The following is a 16,984-nucleotide window of genomic DNA, read 5'->3' as shown; positions in this document are numbered from 1 at the left end:
CCACTCTACCAAGCAAAGCTAAGTACAGGGGAGAAAGAGCAAATGTCCAGTGAAGGTTCCAGGGGCAGGTGCAGCCCACTCAGGTATCTCTAGGATAGGTCACATGGAACAAAGGTAGGCTATAAATACCAGAGAAGTTGTTCCCCATGGAAAAAGATGATATTGAAGAGTCCTAAATCTAATCAAAGGCAGCAGGAAATACAATTCACTGTCTCTAGGCAAGCCTTGGGTACATTGAGATGATGGCTGTAACGGGAAATTAGCCCATTAAAGGTTGGGATTTAAGTGACAGTTAAAGGGGCAGAGCTGGAGATGAGGAAGGAAGGACCTGAAGGCATCTCTCCCAGAGAGGCCAAGGCTAGAACACAATTCACAGCAGTAATGGCCAGGTCTAAGAAACTGGGCAGTTAGCCCCAGGCAGGAACATTGCTGATGTGGCCAGGAGCTGATGGCTCCCATGGGCTGGGAGGAGGGAGAAGTGAATTTGGTTACAGCATGAATGAAGGCTCAGTGGTGGGAGCTAATGTCCCCTTGGACTGGGAGACAGTGGGCTGCATCGCCTCACGATAAAAATGCCTAGAACTGAGTCTGGTGTTGCAGATCAGGAAACCTTGAGACTGTGGAGGCTGAGGTTAGTGTATCCCTTGAACCTTGAGGTTCTGAGATGTAGAGGACTAAAGCCAAGTGGGAGTCTGTGCTAGGGCAACACCAGTATGATCCTCCCAGGGGCTACCAGGCTGCCTGCGGAGGAGTGAACCAGCCCAGGTCAGAAACAGAGCAGGTCAAAGCTGTCGAGCTAATCAGTCTGGTGTCTCGGGCAAAAGCGGCTGCTGTACTGTGTGTATATGGGGGTGGGAGGGTGGCGTATAGAGGGAGCTAATGTCCCTGGGCATAGGTAGCTAACATTCCCACGTACAGGGATCCAGGGGAGCTGAATCTGCTCATGATGATGACATGTCCCCACGGTGGATGGTGGAGAGCTTAATATTCCTGCGGTGTAAAGCAAATGTCCCATGTTCCTCTAGTCAAGAGTTAATGTCCCCACAGTGGAGAGCTGACATTTTCATAGGAGGGGGAGTTAATGTTTAGCCCCATGGATGGAGAGAGTGATGTAGACCTAGCTATGTGGAAAGCTATTACTTCCATGCTGGAGAGCTCCCATTTCTGAGGGGGAAGCCAGTGTTCCCATAGATGAGAAGCTAACATCTCCACAGTGGAATGCTACAGAGATCTATCTTCTATGTACGAAGTTTGTTCGTTGTGTCCCCCTGCTCTCCCACTAGGATGAGATCTCCCTGAAGGCAGGGACTGTTGTTGCCTTTCTTTGTATTCTCAGTACTTAGCCTAGTGCCCACATGATCATAGTGAGAACCTAATGAAGGCTTTTGGACTGATTTGCCATTTGCATTCAGGGACTGCTAATGCTCCCAGTATGAGAAGCAAGGTGAACTGTGCCTGCCCACATTGGACAGCTGATATCTCTATGGTACAGAGCTAATATTCCTTCATTAGAACAAATGATGCCATGGATAGGGAGCCAATCTTCCCATTCTCATGAAGTAGAAGAAATGTTTGCATGAGTGACTGATGTTCCCAGTGAGAGAAGCTGCATCTGCCCAACCCTCGCCAGTAAATGTTTCTAAAACACAGATATTCTTTGGGTGCGTGGGGGCCCTACCAGGCCAGCTACCAGATCAAACATTCTCACAGATCGATAACTAAAATTCCCATGGCGGAGTGGTAGTAATGTTTTTAAGGCAGAGCCTGGCAAAGAGGCATGACAGATAGCTCTTGGTGGAGAGTGACCTTGTGAGCAATGGCTCCAAAGACCAGGAGGATCCCCATGGGTACTGCCTCCTAAACAGGGAAAGTGAGGGTATGCCTAGTAAGTAATGCACCTGAAATGTTTGTGAACTAGAGGCTTGGAAGGCTTTGAGGACTGGTTGAGGCTTGTTGAGACAGGCCTTCCCATCCCCCCTTCACCATGTCCCTTCCTGGTAAGAAGAGCTCATGGACCTTGGGAGGCAGCTGGTGGGAGCAGCCCTTCTCAAGGTCAGGCCTTCTTCCTCACTCCTCTCCCTTGTTCTTCTGGGCCAGCCATATGCTGAGGAGTCTGGGTCACTCCTCCTAGCTACTCTGAGCTCCTTTCTAGGAGAAGGCTAGGACCCAGGGCTTCTATGCCTGGGTGCCAGCAGGTGGGGCAAGGCCTCTAGACTTGGATACAGAGGGGCCCTACCAGGACAGCTATCAGGCCAGTCTTTGGCATGGGAGCGGTTAACTGAGTTTGTCATCAGAAGCACTGGACCCTTCGGCTGTTTCATTTCCCCTGCTCACTCTGATAATGAGATTTCCCGGTAGCTCTGGGAAAGGCAACAGTGTGGGCGCCTCTGGCCATAAGTGCCTTTGATCAAAGGAACAGTATCCCATGGTCCCATAGACCCAGGAGCGGGAAAGGAGCTTAGCACTCATCATTTACAGAGGAAGAAAGTGAGGGCCAGAGAAAGGGACTGAGGCCCAAGGTCTGGGAAAATCAGAAACTCACCGCACAGAATAGGAAAAACTAAGTGACAGTCTGGTATAGTGGACAGAATGCTGGACTTGGGAGGCAGAAAGCCCAGGGTTCAAAACCTGCCTCAGATGTGTAGCATGTGGCCTGGCTTGAGATGCATGTGGATGTCTGTCATGCCGAGAAGGGGCCAGACTGATCTGTGTGGACCCAGATGACACAGCCAGGGATGATGAACAGAGATGGTAGGGGGGCAGCTATTTAGGCTCTGTGGATCAGGCTCCCCTGGCTGGGGGTGTTGTGGACTGGGTTCTAGCCCAGGCAAGGAGTTTAGCAACCCTCTGAGGTCTGTCTAGCTCAGATGCTATGAGGCTCCTGATTTAGTAGGTGATGCTACAGAGAGAAAAGACCATGGTGGGCACAGTGGGATGTCAATATCCCCAGGAGAGACACAAGAACCATTAATGGCAGTACCCCAAGACTCACCATGGCATTGGATCCCTTACTTAGCACTGTGCCTGGCATACAGTAGGCACTTAATAAATGTTTCTTGACTGGCCTGACAGACACCCTCAAACATCTGGTGGGCTATCACAGCTCTGTACCTTGGCTTAGGCCGTTGCCTGTGCTGGCAATGCCTTCCCACTCCCTCTTCACCCACCTGCTAAATTCCTACCCATCCTTTAAATCCCAAGACAAGGGACTCTTCTTCCAGGAAGGCTTCCCATCAGCGCAGCTGACAATGACCCTGCCCTTCACTCACGACCCAGCACTTCATTATTTTAACTTAATATGCACTCATTATTTATGTTATTTAAAACGCACTCAAATGCACTCATTACTCTGAACCGGAGTCGTCTGGATTGGTGTCTTGGTCCTCAGCTAGACTGGGGAGGTCAGAGACTACATCTTCTCTAAACCTAACGCGAAGAAGCGTGGGCTGCAGGCACTGGGAGCATTTTATAAATGCTTGCCTCTACTTCAGGGACAGGATCATATGACTGAGCTGAAAGGCCATCGAGTCCAGCCCCTTCCCTTCACATATGAGGAAACTGAGGGCTGGACTTGCCCAAGGTCACCCAGTAAATCAGGGGCAGTGGCAGGGTTTGAACCCAGGTCCTCTGCTCCCAAAGCCTTTGACCCTTACACTGACCAAAAGGCTTCCCTCCAAGGAAGCATGGGCTACTGGGAAAAGTGCAGGCCTTGAAGATAAAGAGACCCAATCACAGAGTCTGAGAGGAACAGCTCCAGTGGCTGATCAAAGCCTTGTGCCTTGATGTCCCCAGAGAAGGGGGAAGCGCCATCTCCACTCTGGGGCCAGTCTCTTCTGCCTGCTGTTCAGCTTCGGGTGGCCCCTTGACGCTTCCCTCCCATTCCTCCTCGATTTACCCTCTGGGGATCAAACATCCTGGGGCTCTTCCCTTGTCTCAGTGACAGCCCTTGACAGATCTGAAGACCCTTAGCACATGCCCCCAAGTCTTCTCCAAACTGAATACACCTGGGTCCTTCAACTGAATTTTAACCCTACATCTGCCACTGACTCAACATGGGATTTAGGACAAGTCCTTAAGAGTGGAAGAAGAACAAGGGTCCTGGAAATAGTCAGGAATCCTCTGCAAAAAGGGCATCTGGTCTAGAGACAGAGGACCTAGGTTTGAACCCCAGCTCTGCCAGTTAGGACCTACGTGGCTTAATCTCTCTGGGTCTCAGTTTCCTCAACTGCAAAATGAGGGGCTTGAATTAGATGACCCTTAAGGAACCTTCCAGTTCTAGATCCAACAATGGATGACCCCAGGCAAGTCACTTCACTTCAAGCATTTGTAAAATGGGCACAATAATATCTGTAGCAGCTGTTTCCTAGGGTGTTTGGGAAGAGCTTTGTAGACCTCAAAAAGTTAAAAAACTGGACCAGATTTTGACAATGTAGGTGATAATGCAGTGAAAAAATTCCTTCCGTCCATACGGAGCAGCACCTGCTATGATTTGTAGTCGTAGAGAGCTGCCCAAGGTCACCAAGCCAGAATGCATCAGAGGTGGATTCGAACCCATGGCTTCCTGACTCTGAGGCCAGCTCTTTATCCACTTCCATCTCTCATTGTTGGAGTCTTTATCTGACAAATGGGGGCAGCAATCCCTGCCCTCAGGGGCCCCCAAGGACCCAGTAAGATCATGGCTCATAGGTTGGAGATGACTGCCATCCTCAGCCTTCAGAGGCTGGCTCTGCCCCCTGGGGTGGGGTCACCTACCTGGATCATGTACAGCTGGGCGATGCGATACTCCTCCACACTCATTGGAAGAGGAATGCGATATTCCTTTATAAGCATCTTGAAGTCCGAGCCTTCCCGTCTCAAGGGAACTGCAACCTGGGGACTTCTCGTGAAGATTCCTTAAAGAATCACAATAGAATTCATCGAGGACTCCTGCACAGGGGAGAGAAGAGGACCGGATCACTTTCTGGTTTGGGGGCAGGGGTGGGGGACAAGCGTTGCTTGCAGTGGAAAAGCAACCCTAAGCAAGTCAATCAACCTCTTTGTGCCGCTCAATTTCTGCAACAAATACTCAAGTTATGGTGTTAGGAGCTGGGGAAGTCAGTATGGTGTAGTGGATAGAAAGTCCAAAAGTCTTGGGTTCAAGTCCAGCATTTTGACATATATTGGACATGTGACCCCAGGCAACTCATTTAACCTCTGTTACTCCAAGGCAACCTAAGAGGATAGGGAGGCAAAGCAGGTGCCAACTGGCATTGGTAGAGGGAGCTTCCTCTACCAATGCAGGTTGACAGCCTATTGTCATAGAGAGTTGTCTGAGGCAAAGACAAGTTACTTGAGCTGTCCAGCATCAGTGAGTGTGAGAGATAGATCTGGAGCCCAGGTCTTCCTGAAGCTAAGAACAAGAGCTTTACAGACACTAGCTATCCTCCTGGGAGGTTGTGAGGGGGACGACATAAACATGTAAATAGATAAGTATATGCAAGATTAGTTGGAAAGAATCCCAGCTGGAAGGGGGATCAGGAAAGGAGGTAGTTTATGAGCTATACTTTGAAAGAAGGAATTTCTAAGAAGTGCAGGGAAAGGAGGGGCATTCCAGGCATGGGGGCCAGCCTGGGAGGCAAATTGGTTCACAGAAACAGCCAGGAAGCCAGAGTAACTAAGCCTAGATGCCAGAACCTCAAAGCAACTGAGTCCAACTTCCATCTTACTCCTGCCATCTATTACATCTTCATGAGAAAGCCTTTAGGAGTGGTGTGACCCTATAGTAAGCTCTAAGCTTTGGGAAAGCAAACACATGGAGATAACTTGACGAAAGATCAACAGATGCAGAAACAAAAGTGATATTGTATTTGCTGTTTACTAGAAACCTCCAGTGCAGAAAGAAGACAAAGATGAGGAGTTTGGAGATATGGCTCACAAGCTAAGCACAGAGACACAATACTGTCACAAAGGGAAGCTTCAATTATCTGGACTTCTCCTGGAGTTCTCAGTGTGGGCCAAAAGCAAGATAGAGATAGACTAGTAAAGGAAACTCCCAAGTGAGAAAATTCCCTCTACCAGTACAGATCAATCAGCACCTTCTCTGTAGATAAAATAGTCTGCAGGAGTCTGTGAACTTTTTTTTTCTCAATTCTGATAATTTCATTTCAACATAATTGTTTTCCTTATGTATTTTATTTTTGCATTTAAAAACAATTCTGCCTGAAAAAAGGGGTCCCTGACATAAAAAAGGTTAAAAGAGTTGCCTAGAGCATTGTGGTCTAAAAATAATAATAATAATGATAACAATAACAACAACAACAACATTTATATAAAGTGCTTTATAATGTTTATATACAATGTTTATAATATATATATATAATGTTTATAATGTTATTTCATTTGACCTTCAAAAAGTCCTTGGAGAGGGCAGCTAGGTGTTGCAGTGGATAGGGCACTGGCTCTGGAGTCAGGAGGACCTGAGTTCAAATCCGGCCTCAGACCAAACACTTGACACTTACTAGCTGTGTGACCCTGGGCAAGTCACTTAACCCCAATTGCCTAAAAATTAAAAAAATTTTAAAAAAAAGTCCTTGGAGAAAGGTACTATTATCATCTCCATTTTACAGATGTGGCGACTGAAGCTAAGAAACGGTAACTGACTTGCCCAAGGTCACATAGCTACTTAGTGTCTAAGGTTAGATTTAAATCCAGGTCTTCCTGACTGTAGGTCCAGCCCTCTTATCCAGCGCCCCATCTACCCAGGGTCATACAGTCAATGTGTGTCAGAGATAAGACCAGAACCCAGGTCTTAAAGACTCTGAGAAGTTAGCTCTCTGTCCAGGACATGCTGCTATTTTGCCAAAACTAGGGATTTCTTTTTTAAATCCACCCATTCAACAGAGGAAGAATATTTTAGTTTGCAAAGCCAAGAGAGGGAGATGCAAGTATTGTTAGCCCTATTTCCCAGATTAAGAAATTGGAGTTCCAAGAGGCAAAAATAAGCAATTTTGCCATGGTCCCATTGCTGGTAAAGTATCAAAGTTGGGATGTGAACCCAAGTGTCCAGCCCAGGGCTCCTTCCACAACAAGGCGCAGCTGTGGTAGAGGGGAGTCAAAGAAAGGACCTGCCAAGCTCCAGGGAGTTCAGCTTCATTGCTAAAAATGGTGGATGCCTTTCTCCATTTTCCTACATCCCTCCACCCTGTTAGTGTGTGTTGGGACAGGGGAATGATGGCTTGCACAAGCTCAGTTTTCTCTCCACAAAGGACGGACTGCCAAGACAAGTATAATCACTCATATTGAATTCATGGTCCAATGTCCTGGGCAAGGGCATGGGGAAGGTGAGAGGGAGAAGGGCAGGCCTCAGAAAGGTCTGAGACCAGGCCACCTGCTCAGGCTAACCTTAGGGCAGAGCCTGGCTGCCTTCGCTATGGGGCAAAGCTCCTTTGTGGTTACAAAGTAGGCTCCCATTCCTTGGGTTACTTAGTCTGTAAAAGAGATAATGACACCCTGCCACCCTCCCAAAGATTTGTGTGTAATAATGGATAAAGAGCTGGCTGGGAGCCAGTCGGCAAGTCGAGTCCTGCTTCTGACACATGGCCACTGGGCAACCCTGGGGAAATCACTGAACCCCCCAGTGATCTGGGCAACCTAGCAAAGGCTCTCAGTTGGAGATCTGCCTTGGTAGAGAAAGTGTCCTTACAAGGGAGCTCCTGATAGCACCAAAATCACTGGAGCCCTAAAATGGCCTAAATAAGAAACATTTATTAAGCACCTGATGTGTGCTTCGTGTCTCAGCTTGATCTCACTATAGCCAAGAATCCTTTTCAGATCCCCCTCAGGGCTAATGCCTTGTCTCTGCACATTCTCTAATTTAGCCTGTCTATAGCTTGTTTGGAAGCTCTCTCCTCTATTAGACAGCGAACTCCTCAAGAGAAGGCGCTGCCTTTTGCCTTTCTTTGTATCCCTAGCACTTAGCACAGTGCCTGGCACATAATAGCCCTTCCTCTCTCCCTTCCTTCCTTCCTTCCTTTCATCTTTCTTCCTTTTCTCCCTTTCTTCCTTCTTCCCTCCCTCCCTTCCCTTTCTCCCTTCCTTCTTCCTTCCCTCTCTCTCTCCACCTACCATCTTACATTGTGAACTCACTGAGGAAACAGACTGTCTTTTGCCTTTCTTTATATCCCCATCACTTAACACAGTGCCTGGCACATAGTAGGTCTAGTTTAATACTGCTTGTTCACTCTGCCAGGAACTATGTGAGACACTGGAGATTCAAAGACCAATGGGGGGGCAGCTAGGTGGTGCAGTGGATAAAGCACTGGCCCTGAAGTCAGGAGAACCTGAGTTCAAATCCGGCCTCAGACCAAACACTTGACACTTACTAGCTGTGTGACCCTGGGCAAGTCACTTAACCCCAATTGCCAAAAAAAAAAAAAAAAAGACCAATGGGAAAGAGTTCCTACCCTCAGGGAGTTTACATTCTATTGGAGGAGGGACAGATGACAACATGAACACATATAAGTATATTACAAAATAATGAGGCACAAAGTATAAGAGGTTTTTGGGGTGGGGGGAAGTGACTTGTGTAAGAGGTGGCATTGATCTGAGCATTGAGAGGTAGAGGTCAGGAGGGAGCCAGCCGTCCCAGGCTTGTGCCAATATGGGAGGAGAAGCATCACATAGGAGGCATGGCCAGAAAGTCAGTGTGGCTGAACTTGTGAGGGTGGAGAAGGGAACTAGAAGGGGCACAACCAACAGAAATAAGAAGGTGAGAGCTCTCTTGTACTTTGTGGGGCCTGTGCATGCCACCCCTGGGTAGGCTTTAGCAAGGAATCCAGTGAGGCACCTTGGATGGCAATGGCCTGCTGGTTTCAGCCCCAGGCAGAAGGGATGAAAGAACAAGGGATATCTAGTCCTAGAGAAGGGACAATCACAGGATTACAGATTTAAAGTTTGGAGGGGAAGGGAATGGTGGGATACTTTGGGGAAAGTAAGTAATCAAAGTATAAAACATGAATAAAAATTAAAAGAATAAACGAATCTTTATTTTTCAAGTCAAGTCTAGCATCACCTGGGAGAGAGGCTGACTGATTCCTCCAGAGAAAGAAGCCTCCTTGTTCCCTTTCCCATTTCTCCTGCCTTTCGAGCTTTTCCCTGTGTATTCTTCTCATTCTAACTAATATTATAATTATTCGAGTACACTTTGTGAGCTCCCTGGAGGCAGGAACTGTGTCATTTTTGCTTTAAGCCTCGAATACACTGGAGTCTAGTAAATATCTGTTGAACTGGGAAGGGAGAAAAAAAAAGGTCTAAAGTTGGAAGGAACCTGAGAGTCCACCTGGCCTAATCCAGCCCATTTTCCAAATGAGGAAACTGAAGCTCAGAGAGGTTAAGGGACATTCCCATAGTCAAGCAGAGCAGTAAATGGTAAGGATGGGATTCATACTTAGGTCAGAGGATTATGAATTTAGAGCTAGAAGGGACATTAAAAGTCAGTTGATCCAATTACCTTATTTTAGAGAAGGGGAAACTGAGGCTCAAAGAGGTGACCTTGCTCAAGGTCATAAGTAAAGTGGCAAGACCAGAATTTGAACCCAGGTCCTCTGACTCCAAATCTGAGGACCTTTGCATTGTGCTGGTCGGTGACAGCTGTCTTCAAGCCTTTTAAGGGCTGGTGTGTGGAGGAGGGGTGAGTCTGGCTCCCGCTCAGTGCCACAGGGCAGGACCAGGAGCATGGGGGTGGGGGTGGGGGGAATTGCAGAAAGAACTTGCTCAGAATGGGAGCTGTCCCAATGCGGGATGGGTTGCCTCAGGAGGTGGGGATCTCCCCTTGCTTGGAGTTCTTCCAGCAGAAGCTGGTCAGACAACCATTTGTTGGTTATGTTACAAGGAGGATTCTTCTAGGATTGGCCCACACGGCTACTGAGGTGCCTCCCAGCTCTACACTGTGTTTCTTTAACAACTGATGCTCTGTATTTCAAAGGAGGGACTGAGAAATATGGGCTGGAGCAATCAGGAAGGGCTTCGTGGAAAGGGGGGAATGTGAGCCAGGCCCAGAAGGCTAGACCTAGGGCAAACATGGATTCTTGGATTTGGGGATGAGCTCAATCCCGTGCAAACACCATGCATGGTAGCAGATGGGGCACGTGGCTGGGATGGAGCGGGCATTCGATCAGGTCTCTATCACTGCAGCTTATACCTCAGAAACCCCCTCAGCTTAGGGAAGGGGCAGAGGCCCTGAAGTGCAGAGGGCAAAACTGCGAGCCCTGCCAGCCCCTCCAGCCCCAGAGAACTGGCCCAGGCAGTACTTGGCCACAAAAATCAGGTGGTGAGTAGGAGAAAGTGGCCATCAACCCTGGAGGCCACATCCAAGGCAGCAAGGAGCCTGGGGCTGCAGGGGCCCACAGGAAAAACTTTCCAGGCGTCTTTTTTGGCTGTTTTCATTTTTCCACTAGATTCAAAGCCAAACTATAACTCATGACATGACATGGGGCCAGGTGGAGCTATGAAAATGCCCTTCACAGCTCGGTCCCCAGCTGTGTTTCTGCAAGTTATCTCTGCTTGTCCCTTCAACAACTAAATCATCTTTTGATCAGCTAATAGGGAGTTTGCTGGCTGTGTGAAAAAGAGATTTGGGACAGGACAGGCAGGAGCGGCTGGGGCCGGGAGGTACAGGAGGGGCAGAGCCTCTTACTCCCAAACCAATCACCCTTCTCCTCTGAGAGGAGCTGCTATGAATCTGCCTGTTAAAGCCAGGAGAATCCTCAAGAGGAGGCAGTGGGTTGTCAGAGGGCTAGGCTTCTGCTCCTGAGGATAAGAGGAGGAGGAAGAGGGGTAAGAGGAGGAAGGAAGAGGGGGAGGAGGAAAAGGAGGAAGAGGAAAAGCAGGCAGTGGGGGCCTCTGAAAACTCAGATGACGTAATTATGCTGCGAGAGGGTGGGAGAGTCAGACAAGCATTTCATCTCTGTCCCTGCTGGAGTCGTGATGGGTCAGGCAGGATTGTATTTTAAGACCTACCACAGGGGGAGCTTTCTGGGCATGTTCTAAAAGGAACGGAGCTAGGAATATAAGCTGGCAGCCGCAGACAGCTCTCTGGGGGCTCCTGCCCCCCACCCTTCCTTCTTACTCTCAGACCTCTTCCAGGTACAGAGCCACTAAGCACAGGACACGGTATCGGTCATAAACCGCTCCAGGAAGCCCTGGGGTGGAAGGAGAATCATGCCAGTAGCTGGTGCTGGCCCTGGACGCATACTGGCTGGGTGCCCCTGGGCACATCCCTAACTTCTCTGTGTCCTACAAATCTCTTGGGAACCATAAATGAAGAGATGAGTTGCCAATTTGCATGAGCAGGCAGAGTTTCCATCCCAGAAGCTCCCCACACCTAACAAAATCACAGGTCTGGATCACAAAACCCCCCCTCCCCAGGTCTGACCTTTAGATTTCCCCTCACAGCTGGCACAAAACATTCCTAATGACCTCATCTGAGCCTCCCAATAAGCCAGTGAAATAGGTACTTTAGGTGTTATTCCCCTCATTTTACAGAAGAGGAAACTGAGGCACAGAATCTCCCTGGGGATCACATAGCTCAGAAGTGTTGGAATGTGGTACCTCTGAATTCAGGTCTTCCTGACCCACAGTCCTGAACTCTATCTGCTGCCTACCAGGTCACCCTCTCACTCAACTTAGAGATCTCCTAGTTTAATTAACATTTGTTGATTAACTGATCTGAACATTTAACAATCAATAAACATGAAGTGCCTACTACATACCAGCACAGGGTCTAGCATATAGTAGGTGCTTAATATTTATTGACGCTCACTGCCAGATACTGTTAGGGGAAATTGAGACCCCAGAGAAGGGAAGTGACTTCTGTGGGAAACCCATTCATCCCCAGAGGGAATCCACACTCTTCTGGACCTCTTCCCCCAAATACACACATCCCTGGGAATGAACATGCAGAAAGGTGACATGGGGGTAGTGGGGAGGAATTCACTAGGCTTTGGTGCTCTCTGACTCCATTCACAGGACCTGGATGACTCTGTGTGTGTGTGTGTGTGTGTGTGTGTGTGTGTGTGTGTGTAACCTGAATCTCCCCCCACCCCACTGTAAGGGAGATTAATGGAACTGGAGTTCCTGAGTCAATACTGGGCACAACACAGCCAGAAAAACTGTCCTCTGGAAGCTGCTGCCCATCTTATGTGACTGAGGTGCAAGGCCTTTCTCCTTCAAGCTCTAGGACCATCTCTGGCCAGCCAACCACCAGGTCATGGGCTTTTACAGCAGCAAGGGAAAAAGTACCTGGGGAAGGAATTCTGCATTATTTCACAGGCCCTACACTAGCTTTAGGCCAGTGTGGGGGTGGGGGTGGGGATCCATCAAGACAATTATAGAAATAATACTGGGAGGGTGAGGTGCAAGGCACCAAATCGTGCCCACACCAAAGTGAGGCTGGCACCATGGCCAAGGATGCCCAGGTCTGTGCTTGGGAAATTCTCAGCTCCCATCTTGCTGCGTGACCTTGAGTAAATCAGTGGCTTTATCTGGGCTGGGGCACACCAGGCCAAGAGCCAAGTCCTGTGGGGGACCTCCAGGCACTGCAGAGAGAAGGTAGGAGGATGAGGGAGCCAGTGAGGCCCATCACTCAGGGGGGAAGAGCAGGAGGAGATCATTAAATGTAGGTATTACCGTATAAATCGAACAAACCGAAATCCCTGGGCAGGCAGGTAAGACAGCCCATTAGAATGAGAACGAGAGGCTCTGCAGCTCAACTCGGAGGAGCAACAGAAAGGATTGAGTTTTCAGGACTTAATCTTCATTCCATTATTAGATCTGCTTTGACGTCACTGATCGAATTTAGGAGCAAGGCACTGCCGAGCTGCCACTTCTAACAACTGGGGGGATGGAATGGGTCCAGATGCAGCGCGGCTCCGCTGTGGATGTTCAGGCCCGCTACAGCTCCCGGGACAATAACACGCTTGGCGGCAGTGGGGGCTGGCTGGGATGGAGGCAGGGTGGGGAAGAGCAAAATTCACAAAGCAGCAGCTCCCAAAGAGACTGCTGGGCAGAGTAGAATGACAGATCTGGAACAGAAATGGACCTCAGAAGTCAGCTGACGAGACTTGCCCAAGGTCACACAGGTAGTGATAATAAGAGCTCCCAATCCCATACCTAACCTCTGTCTGCCTCAGTTTCCTCATGAAACCAGGGATGATAAAATAAAATTTGCATTTTCTAAGTAAGAGTCCTGTCAAATTGTCCTTTTCGATTACCACTCCTCATCACTAAAACAAAACAAAAAAACCTCAACCCAGGTCACAATCAATATTGGGTATAATGCTCCCTTTGCCACTCTTGGGTCTTCTTAAAGGGAGATGTCTCCAGTAGAGGCAGCTGAGCCATGCTGAAACCCTGGCTGAACTCAAAGTGACTTTTTTGTCCTGAGTGGTGAACGCTCCCAAAACAGCTAGGGATGCTGAAGGACAAGGGGGAGAAGGCACTTGTTTACCTGGCACAGGGGACGGAAGCCTAGTTGGGTTTGATGTCAGGTAACACTTTCTAACAGTAAGGACTGTCCAAAAGTCAGTGGGCTCTCTGGTTGGATGACCGCTGAGGCCCAAACTCTGGGTATCTACTGGGCCAAGGAGAGGTCCCGATTTTGAGATAAGCAGAAAATTCCCCTGGTTGGGAGGAGGGACCTTCCCAGGTGCCAGTTGAGGGTCAGGGCATTCACCTACATCTGTGGGCTGAATGGGTGATTCCATGAAGAACTTTCAGTAGAGAAAATCCCAACTGATTATCTTCAAGGTGCCTGGGCTCCCCCCATGAAGACCCAGCATCTCTCTTAGTCAACACAGTCAGCCCACAGTCATTTCTTAAGCTCCTACTATGTGCTGGGCATTGTACTAAGTGCTAGGAATATAAAGAAAGGCAGAAGCATGGTCCCTGCCTTCAAGGAGCTCTCATTTTAACTGGGCAGAAACATGCAAACAGTTATGGAAATATAAGGGACATAGGGAGAGTGATAGGGGGTCACCTCAGAGGGAAGGCACTGACAGCTGGGAAGAGGGGATGGAAAGGGGAATCCAGGAAAGGGGGAGGATGTGCAGAGGGAGGGCCCAGGCATGGAGGACAGCTGATTAAAAGGCAGAGAGAGAGGAAGCTTATGTAAGGCCTCGAACTCCAGGTCTTCCTGACTCCCAGACTGGCTTGCTAGCAAATATACCAAGTTGTCTTTCCTATACACACCCAATCCAATGCGTTCATCAAAGGTCTACCACGCACAAGGTGCCAGACTAGGAACTGGCAATATCAGGACAGAGATGTATATGGCGCTGCTTGGAGCCTCCCCCGTTAGAGTGGAAGCTCACGGAGAGCAGGGATGGTTTTGTTTTTGGTCCCCATAGCCCCAGGGCTTAGAACAGTGCCTGGCACTTACTAAATTCTTGCTGATTAACTGACAGAAGGAGCTTATATTCTGTGGCTTCTACAGGTGCTGAGCCTAGCTTTTCTACTCACACATTCACTGGTTCTATGAACTTTTCTCGGTGCCTATTGTATATCTTCTTTTAGACAGTGAACAATGCACAAGAATAAGACTGAGTCCTTCCCTTTACAACACAGTAGAGCCAGGGTGGTATTGGGGAAAAAACATTTAGATGGGATCGGAGGGAGACTAATAACCTAGTTCAAATCCTGAAGCCAAAACTTCATAGCTTCTGTGACCCTGGACAAATAATTTCATCTCTCTGGGCCTCAGTTTACCCAATGATTAATTAATGATAGCTAGCATTTCTACAGCACCTTAAGGTTTGCAAAGAGCTTTACAAATACTGATCGATCCTCTCAACAATCCTGTAGTTGCTATTATTACCTCCATTTTTCAGATGAGGAAACTGAGGTAGACAGAGGTTAACTGACTTGCTCAGGTTCATACAGCTAGAAAGTGTCTGAGGCTGGATTTGAACTCAAGTCTTCCCTGACTACCAAGTATAGCGCTCTATCCACTATGCCACCTAGCTACCACTAGTAGGATAAAAATATCCACATGATGTACATCAATCTTGCTCTGTGGAAAGCACTTTGTCAATTTTAAAGTTTTGTGGAAAGATGAAGCACTGTCTTCCCTCATAGTGCATAAGAGCAAGGGACTCGTAGTCAGGAAGACCTGGGTTCAAATTCTGCCACTGACATTTCCTATCTGTGTGACTATGGGCAAGTCCTTTTCATCTCTGAGCCTCGATTTTCCCAACCTTTAAAATAGGGATGAGAATACCTACATACCTACATCACAGGGCTATAGCTAGGAATGATAGTGTATAAAAGAGTGACTTGGAAATTTCAAAATCGGGAAGACCTGGGTTCAGATCCTGCTTCTGACATTTCTAATAGCTTTGTCACCCCAGGGCAAATTGGTGACTTCAATTTTCTGAGACTCAGTTTCTATATTTGTCAAAGTAGGATGCTGATACCCATACCACTACCCCATAGCGTACCTGTCAGGCTCACATGAGATAATATGTACAAAAGCGCCATATGAATGTCGGTTAGTATCATCATCATTATTACTATTATCATAATTAATCAGACTAGAGATATGCAGGGGACCAAGGCCTGGAGTTATCAAGCCAGGTTGGGCTCAATGACCACTAATGGGCCTGCCAGCTCTGGCCTCCCTGACTCTATGGAAGGCAATACAATATAGACAGTGAGAGGCTGCTGCTAAAAGACCCACGGACGGTGGGGACTCAGCCAGTGAGAAGCAAGCCCTGGGCATTTCCCTCGGTTCTTCACCTCCCACAACCCCGAGGCCTCTTTGTAGCAGTGACGTGGATCCCTGCCAGACAGGCCAGGGAAGACAGGGGCAGCAGCTGAGCCCTTCTCTCCCTCCCCTGCCTCTGAGCCTCCTGGGCAGCTGCCCAGTTAGAGGCCTCACTGCTGTGTGTACAAAGCAGAAATCATACATGGGGGGGCTGAGTCACTGTAGAAGCCACTGGCCCTACACGCTGGGGAGGAGCTATCTGAGGGTGCCTTGATGGGACTGAGAACCCTGAGAAGGCCGAGCAAGGGAAGGAGGAGGGGAAGGTGGGGGGACCCTGAGAAAACCTGAAGAGAGTTTAGAAAAAGGGAGCTGGGGGGACCTTGGGGAGTAGCAGTCACCAGGGATGAGTAGCAAACTGGGGCAAGGGGCAGGTCTGTGGTATGATGGAGGGAAGAGAGGTGTGGAATCAGAAGGCCTGGGCCTGAATTTAAATTCTGCCTCCTCTGCTCCTTCCATTTCCCATCAGTGGCCCTGCTTGGTCCCACTCCAGGAAAGTCATCCCTCCCCAGGGCTAGGCCCACCATCTTGGAGACTGAGCCAGCCCTGATTCCCCACATGCTCTCGGCTACCTTTCCCCTATTGGAGGGCAGAAGGCAGGGCCATCAGCTCCAACCAGGGCTTCCTTTAGAGAAGGCTCAGAATTCTCCAGCTAAATGCTTCCCTTTCCATTAGTTACTCTGCCCCAGAGCCAGGTACCCTGGTGGGGGAGGGGGGCACCCACAGGCTTCTTTTCAGACTTCGTCTACTGTCTTCTCCCATTAGACATTAAGCTCCTTGAGGAAGTTCTGGAGAGACCCTTTTACCTCCAGCACTTAGCATAGGGTCTGACACAAAGTAGGTGCTTCATAAATAATTATTGGATATGACTAGGGCAGGTCACTATCTCTCTAGGCCTCAGTTTTCCTCATCTGTAAGGTAAAAGTGTAGGGTATCATTATCATCATCATAGTCATTGTAGCTAACAATTCCATAGCACCTACTATGTGCCAGGTACTGTGCTAAGCATTTTATGTCTCATTTGATCCTTACAACCCTGGGAGATAGGTGGTCTTGTTATCCTCACTTGACAGATGAGGAAACTGAGGCAAATAGAGGTTAAGTGACTTGCCCAGGGTCACATAGCTAGTAAATAACTGAGGCTGGATTTGAACTCAGGTTTCCCTGACTCTAGACCTGGCGCTCTATTTA

The 16,984-nt window shown here is 48.6% G+C and overlaps 1 protein-coding gene across 5 annotated transcripts in view; it reads right to left on the bottom strand.

The window, feature by feature from the left end:
- PITPNM2 (phosphatidylinositol transfer protein membrane associated 2) overlaps positions 1 to 16,984 on the bottom strand; it is a 256,108-nt gene that overhangs the window by 97,606 nt on the left and 141,518 nt on the right. For 4 of the 5 annotated variants that reach the window (XM_027853474.1, XM_027853476.1, XM_027853475.1 and 1 more), the window contains exon 3: positions 4,753 to 4,926. In XM_027853474.1, coding sequence (XP_027709275.1) covers positions 4,753 to 4,830 — 78 coding nt within the window. In that variant the 5' untranslated portion in view covers positions 4,831 to 4,926. Of the gene's footprint in view, positions 1 to 4,752; positions 4,927 to 16,984 lie in introns of those variants that run through there. The other variant, XM_027853478.1, reaches the window with a different exon arrangement.

The sequence above is a fragment of the Vombatus ursinus genome, unplaced genomic scaffold, assembly GCF_900497805.2.
Source record: "Vombatus ursinus unplaced genomic scaffold, bare-nosed wombat genome assembly UNPS02009994.1, whole genome shotgun sequence".
Classification (NCBI taxonomy): Eukaryota; Metazoa; Chordata; class Mammalia; order Diprotodontia; family Vombatidae; genus Vombatus; species Vombatus ursinus.
The sequence above is the reverse complement of the archived record's forward strand: the minus strand, read 5'-3'. Positions and strand labels throughout refer to the sequence as shown.